General features: G+C 37.0%; 1 protein-coding gene across 8 annotated transcripts in view; it reads right to left on the bottom strand.

Moving 5' to 3' along the window:
* Nucleotides 1-7,741, bottom strand: part of malrd1 (MAM and LDL receptor class A domain containing 1) — a 408,484-nt gene that overhangs the window by 335,583 nt on the left and 65,160 nt on the right. For all 8 annotated transcript variants that reach the window (XM_043690416.1, XM_043690424.1, XM_043690417.1 and 5 more), the window contains 3 exons: nucleotides 5,027-5,184; nucleotides 4,304-4,396; nucleotides 2,045-2,252 (listed from right to left, as the gene is read on the bottom strand). In XM_043690416.1, the coding sequence (XP_043546351.1) occupies nucleotides 2,045-2,252; nucleotides 4,304-4,396; nucleotides 5,027-5,184 (459 nt within the window). The remainder of the gene's footprint in view (nucleotides 1-2,044; nucleotides 2,253-4,303; nucleotides 4,397-5,026; nucleotides 5,185-7,741) is intronic.

Here is a 7,741-nt window from a genome sequence, read left to right as displayed (position 1 = left end):
TTGTTTAAATGTAATATTACACAACTAATTGAGTTACTAAACTATTATAAATGATTTATAAATGATTTGGTGAGCTTGGTAGGGGGTAGGTGACCCACTGTGCCCAAGTCTTGGGAGGAGCACTATAGACTCAGTCTTACTGGGTCGCCGCCATCTTGGATCCCCCCTGATTACTACTTATTTCCAACATGGACAGAAACAGTTAAATTCCAGAAGTGAGGTCACACTATCCTTAATATCAAGGCAGCCATTTACCAAATGTGACCTTAAAAAATTTAATTCAATAGCAATTGAGTTGGGGAGTTTTCTTTTGTTCATTGGCATTGTGGTGAGCTGAAAGAAAGATGGTTGAAGTTCCTAGAGGCCATTTATCTCAGCCTGAGGCTTTGTTGCAGGAGTTCCTTAGGATTAAGTCTCAGGCCCAAAAATTTCAACTGCCGAATTAATGACTATCCCTTCATCATAAGGTCAGAAGTGGGGGTGTTTACTGATGATTGCACAGTGTTCAATGCCATTCAAAATTCATCAGATACTGAAACAGCTCACGTTCAAACGTGGTGTGAGTGAGGTAACATGTAACCTTGAGTTAAAACACATACAAATATCAGTCTCTGTCATTTCTTGCAAGATGGAAGATGGAAACATCTGGAAATGTCCGTTGTTTGGAAATCCTGAGAACTAGCTTAAAGCTCTAGAGATATGGGTTTATGACAGCTGCCAGAACTTAAACTTAATTATTAAAACTGAAATTGTAAAGTTGGTTTCAGCAATACTGATGAGTAAAAAACTATCAATTGTCATAAAAATCCATTTGGGCCACTATTATCCTTTAGGGAATGAAATCTTCTGGCCTGCATGTAGCTGCTGACGCAGAGTCAACATAATCAATTGTTAACAAATCTCTGAAATGACCCAACTCATTTCAAGAGCGATTAGGGATGGGTAAAAAATGCTGACTTCAACAATGATGTCCACATCCCATCAAAGAATAAAGTAAATAGATAAAAATTGAGCCCTTTCAAAATGGGAGGTGGAATGAGTAATAATTTTAGGACTCATCAGATGAACTGTGTAATCTTTGCCATTCTATTAAGATCTATTTTTCTCGACTTAACCCTTTACATCCATAAGCAGATGAAGGGCTTTTGCCCGAAATGTTGATTTCCTGCTCCTTGGACGCTGCCTAACCTGCTGTGCTTTTCCAACACCACTCTAATCTTGAGTCTAATCTCCAGCATCTGCAGTACCCACTTCCACCTAGATATTACTGCATATCTACTTACCTAGATTCAGCTTCAATACAATAAACAACATTAAGACACAATATAGCCTTTACTTGTTGCACGGAGGAATGCCAGTTCACAGAACTGGCTTAAAGAAGCAAAATACTTGAACTGCAGATCAGCTTTTTGTGCTCAAATGCAGTGCATTTACAACAACAGAAGGATCATAGGAACAGAAACCAACCAGATTGGGCCATTCAGCCCCTAAAGCCTGTTCTACCATTCAATGATATTATGGCCAGATGTGTAGCCTAACTCCACATTTAAGGCATAATGAAGGTTAGTGATCAAACATGTCTACCTCAGAACCTGTAGCTATCAGAGGAGTAAATCTGCCAACAATCCAAACTGAATTCAAACATGACCATTGCATCAATTTTACCGAATGTTATTATAATGGCATGCGTTTTCAATAATTAATCTAATTCCTTATACTTTGTTCTGTACATTGTTCATAAAGTTCATAAATATATATATGAGCAGCAGATTTATGGTTGGGTGAAATGTACAGAAGAAAAATCAGGATGTGGTGCTATATTTAATATTCACATTTATGCACTCGGAAGTATGGCTTTTAAGTGCTCCATGAATAGAGATTTGCATAATTCAGTGTTCAACATGCAATCAGCACATTTCAATACTCTTCCATATCAATTCTGTCAGTCCTGACAAAACATTCAAATATACTTTCACAGTTTGAAATGTTAAAACCAATGAGAAGCAAACATTTAATTTCTGACCCAGAAACATGAGGCACTTACCGCAGACTGTTTTGACTTCATCAGCACCATCACAACAGTCAGCCTGGAAGTTGCAAATTGAATTCATAGGAATGCAGTGATCAGTTCCACAAGTAAATGTTGAAGGTGGGCAGGATCCTGATAAAAGTGGTTCTTCACAGTCATGGAATTGCAGACTATCCAGGGCCAAGAATCCTGTCCTACTTTGAACAGAACCTACAAATGTAACCTGCAGAAATAGTAATGAGAAACTCAGTAAAACATTGCAATTTCTTTGTACTGAAGCATAACTACATCTTCTCAATCTCAATGCAAAAGCCTAGAAATAGCTCTACAATGCGACTGCAGTTTTAAAAGCACACAGACTTACTGATCCTTTAAGCTTAAATTTATATTTGCTGAGTGTAAAATTTCTCTGTTATAATAAATTGTGTATATTTTTAAAGAATCATTTTAAAGTTTATGATCGTTTAACTTCTAGTTTAATCCAATGTGCATTCCCCAATCATTCATTGCAGTATTTCTAACAAATATAAACTAAAAGTGACAGTATTCAATTTTTTTTATTTATTCTGAAGGTCAGAATAGTTCAATGTAATTTGCTGTTTTCCCTGCTTGCTGTGAGCTGCTGATTCCTTTGACTTGACTCCAGAACAAACTGATCTCAGTAAAGGGAACGACGGAGATTCCGAAGTCTCTAAGGGTAGTTTCTTACTAGTTCAGTGGTTTTTGCTGTTGGTTTGCTACAGATCACAGCCCCTATAATTATTTTGCAGAGGGGTTCTCTCTGGTACAGATCTAAACAACTCCACTAAGAGTTAAAACTGCTGAATCACATTTTTGTAATTGTTTTGATTAATATTACAATAGCTGCTCCACATATAATTAACAAGTTGGACAAACGCCAGATTATACAGATGCTTGAATACATCTTCCAAAAGCACTTTTCCCAACATTTCTCTAAATTAACAGACAAGTTCATCTTCATCTGTTTTCAAAACTAAAGATTTCTGAGAGTCCATGCTCATTCCTCAGCAATGGAATGTGTGTTGGGATATTATTAAATTATACTTGATAACTTTGCTCCATTACAAACAGCAGGATGCAAAGACCATGCAGCCATGCCATTTAAAAGGTTCATCACTTCCATTTATGTTTGTTGCTCTTTTGGCCCTTTCTGATGTTGGTTAATTTTTGAATTTTAATTTTGCCTTTTGGAAGCAAATTCTAATTTCTGCTATTCAACTGCAAGAGTTTTGGCAAGAGTTAATTGGTGTTGAACTATCTTTGCTTGTCCTCAGAGCTGATGTATTGTGGTTATGTGCAGTTTGGCTTACCTTTGGGGTTTAGGACATGGGGGAGTAGTGAAGGAGATGAGAAAGTGCAGGATCAGTTAGAGTAGGAGGAAATAGTGCTGAAATCCATACATACAACAGATCCTCAAACAGCACGGCTTGCACCATAACATCACTGTGGGGCAATGCATCACGCATTATTGCTTCATAAAGGAGACTGTTGCTCATTGCTGTTTTCTACTGCAAATGGAATTTAAAATATATACAGCACTTTGTGCATTATCAAGTTCACCTTTGCTCTTAAGTTTTATTCAGTAAGTTTTTCCTAGATTGTAGGAGGTGACATTGTGGACAGTGTATCCATGACATCTCTTGGAAGGAATTCCAATAGTAAATGTAATATCTATGGTACCTTGGACTGCACCCACGGTATCTTCACACCCCACACTGCCATATTGCCAATTTCCTGAGCAGAAAGAGACGCCACACCCTCAGATTGAGTTAGTTAGTGACTCAAAGGCATGCATTAATTGCTAATGCATGCTAGTATCTTGACAGCAGCCTTTGATATATTCGGTCTTCATTCCTGAATCTGTTTACAAGTCGATTTGTACGCAAGGTGGAACACAATGCAAGACAACGTAATATAGCCATTCATAAGTACAGGAAATATTCTTATAAAATATGTTTGAAATGGGAAGTATGGGGTCAGATTCATAAGTATGAGCATTTGTAAGCTGGTCGTTCATAATTTGTGTTCCTCCTGTAATGTAGTTTTGATTGTATCAAGAGAAACGGAAAGCAATGAATTTCTCACTCGCTTAAGTTTCATGTCAATGCTTGAATTTTAACAAGTGTGAATTATAATGGAAAATGGATGAGCATTTCTGTCAGAAGTGCATGGCAGAATGTGTGTTATCAGACAGCAACTTCAAATTTTTAGCACTATATAAGTATTCTAATGAATAAATTGAACAATCTATACCTGAAACTGGCTTAGGCAATTAAGAGATTGCACCTCCCCTCTGATCCATTGGTTTTCAGTTGGTGTGTGTTCTTCCCACAGTATTACTTCCCTCTGGAGTGTAAAAGAAGAAACTTTTTGAAGATAGCACCAAGGTAGTGTCATTTTATTAACCACAATATTAATTATGCTTTCTTTGATGTGGTAGCTAATGAGTGAGAACATTTTTTATATCTATATTCAAAAATTGGCAGCAGAGCTGACAGTGTTGTGGAAAAAAGAATATTTGACATGGTCGCATTGAAGATGTTTCTTGGAATTATTCAACTGACTGGATTAAAGCTTTGTACAGACTTCTTTTTGCATTACTTAACATAACTATATGGCTTCTTTTACTGATTAAGTAGTTAATATCCTTATTCAAGAGTGTTAAAAGATCATTACAACAAACATATAATGGTTCAGTTTCCTACCACTGTTCCACCAACAAGGAATTGCATGAAATTTCTATAGCGTAACCACATCCATTGTCATTTTAATACTGTGTATTTAAAATATATGTAAGAGAGATACTTAACACCCTTATTTTTGAAAATAAGAACAATGTGAATGTAGCACAATGTGTATTTCTGGAAACATATGGAATAAAGGGATGGTATGATACTTTAGTATTTTTCATACTCAAGCTTTCATTGCAAGATTCATTTTTATTCATTAACTGAAATAGCCATTGCCTTGACTCACCTCCTGGGTTTGCAATAGCACTGTGAGTAAATTCCTGCCATTGATTTGGTAGAAGAATTCAAAATGGCAGTTTTGCCCTGAGTTGTAGTACACAGAACTATTAAAGAAAGCTGTCTGGGAGAATGTGATGTTGTTAGCTTCTACCCAGACATAATGGCCTGTGAATTAAAATGAAGGAGAATGTTACATGAGAACATAGCACCTAGGAGCAGGATCGGACCATGCAACTCCTCAAGCTTGCTCCTCCTGTCAGTGATATCATGACAAAAGTTTCAAATCAACTCGACTGTCTTATCCTACCCCATGCACCATCCTTACTCTCTTGGTGCCCAAAATCTAACAATTGACTAACTTAAACATCTGCTCTGATTGAGCAGCCCATCCATATTTGTCTGGGGTAGATCATTCCAAAGATTCAAAATTCTTTGAGTGAAGAAATTTCTCCTCATCTCAGTCCTAAATAGCCAATGTATTGTCTGTAACTAGAACCCCTAGCTCTACATCTCTAAGCAGAGGAAACTGACTCTCAGCACCCACTAGTATTCCCAACAGTATTCAGAAGTCAGAAAACTGAGTTTAGCCTATCATTCCTGGCTGCCACTTGCTCTGATTCTGCTGGAAATAGGTGAATGATTCTTTGCACTTTAATGCATAAGGCTAGTGAAAAAGCTAGGAGAAAGTGAAGACTGCAGATGCTGGAGATCAGAGCTGAAAATGTGTTGCCGGGAAAGCGCAGCAGTGAAAAAGCTATCAAGGATTCAACAGAATTTTTGTCTTTGGTAATTTACTTCTTGGATTCTATCGCTAGACATGGAGGGTTAGTAGTGTGCTTTCTGTGAAGCAACTCATCAAATGTCTCCTGAAAATCTATAAATATCTATTGTTTTCCTTTTATCTATTCAAATTATCAATTCTTAAAATAAAATTATTACATTTTAAAACACAATTTTCCTTTAACAACAATATGCTAGCCTTGAAGCATCCATTAATTTGTAGGTATTTTCTAAACAACTGTTCAGAAATGTTTTGACACATCTTGAGAACAAGTGGGACTTCAGTTCAGACCTCCTGGCTCAAAGGTAGGGACACTACCACTCTACCACAAGGGCCTTATCCATGCATTCATATGCACTTTTTGCAAATTCAGTTGGCTTTATGCCAATTGGTTTTTAGCTTGCATATCCTTCCTTTTATTGTTTTTGACAATTTAGAAAGATTATGATGAGTTAACGACTGTAAATAGCTACAAAGTACTTGTTGTTACATTAATTCTAGGTTCAATAACATTGGCTAGTAGTTTAGTCCAGTTCATAGTGGCCTTAGTTTTGTTTTGTCTGTATTACTTAGCCACTGACGAGTTAGAAAACTACCAGTTTTTGCCCATAGACTGAAAACAGCAATATTCTTGTTTATCAGCAGAAATAAATTCTCCCAGATGATTTTTTGAGCCCACAGTTTGTCCATGAAACACAACTTAGTAACCATTTCTAGCCTAATTTCCATAACCTTGCATGAAACCTTTCTTCCTAAATTAGAAATACTCACATTTATCAGAAATTTGGGATTGGATTTGCAATCCAGGTCCTGGATCACTTCTGGATCCCAAGCCTGGCACTTCATCTCCATTTCTGGTGTGAGCCTAACTGGGCTGAAGTTGAGCATGGGGCCTGGAAGTAGACAGTGATTCTGGAGGATGAATCTCAAAGACAAATACCAGCTATGGCTAGGCTTGCTATTGCCAAGCAGAATGCTTCAGATAAGGTTTACTAGCTTGATTCCTGGAAGGAATGGGTTGTTTAATGATGATAGGTTGGACAGGCTGATTTTCTTTCAGCTAGAGTTTTGAAGAGTGGGGAGTTACTTGATTGAAGCACATAAGGTCCCGAATGGTTTTGACAAGTTGGATATGGAAATCCTCTTATATGTCAGATTTGAGAGGACACTATTTTAAAAGTAGGGGTCACCTTTTAGGACAGAGATACTATTTTATTTCTTTTAGAGTTTCTGCATCTTTGGAATTCTCTAACTCAACAAGTTGTTGAGGTGAGTCGTTAAAATGGTGAGCCTTATATAGTGATAGGAAATTTATAATGGAATGGACTTATTAGGGATAGTGAACATGGCTTTGTGCTGCGCAGGTCTTGTATTATTAATCCGATTATGTTTTTTCAGGAATTGATGAAAATAATTGATGAGGTTAAGGCAGTGGCTATTGCCTACTTGGACTTTACTAAATGATTTATCAATGTCTCTCATTAAATGCTGATTCAGAAAATTAAGTCATATGGGATCCAACTTTATAAGTTGGATACAAAATTTTATTGATCTTAGCAGGCAGGGAATAGTTGTGGAAGGGTTTTTTTTTTCTGACTAGAGGCTCTATGAACAATGGTGTTCCTCAAGGATCAATGCTGGGACCTTTGTTGTTTGTATCGTATATAAATGATTTAGATGAAAATGTAGGTAGTCTACTTAGTAAGTTTGCAGACAACATGAAAATTGGTGGAGTGCTGGGTAGTGAGGAAAGTTGTCAAAGCCTGCAGCAGGCTAATGGTCAGGTGGAAAGTTGAGCAGAGTAATGGGCAGATGGAGTTTAATCTGGACAGTGTATGGTAATGTATTTTGAGAGATCAAATACAAGAATAAAGTGTATAGTAAATGGCAGGAGATCCTTAGGAGCATTGATATACCGAGAAATCTCAGGGCACAAGTCCA

This window comes from Chiloscyllium plagiosum, chromosome 5, assembly GCF_004010195.1.
Source record: "Chiloscyllium plagiosum isolate BGI_BamShark_2017 chromosome 5, ASM401019v2, whole genome shotgun sequence".
NCBI lineage: Eukaryota > Metazoa > Chordata > Chondrichthyes > Orectolobiformes > Hemiscylliidae > Chiloscyllium > Chiloscyllium plagiosum.
Note: the sequence above shows the minus strand (reverse complement) of the source record. Positions and strands in the feature narration are given on the sequence as shown.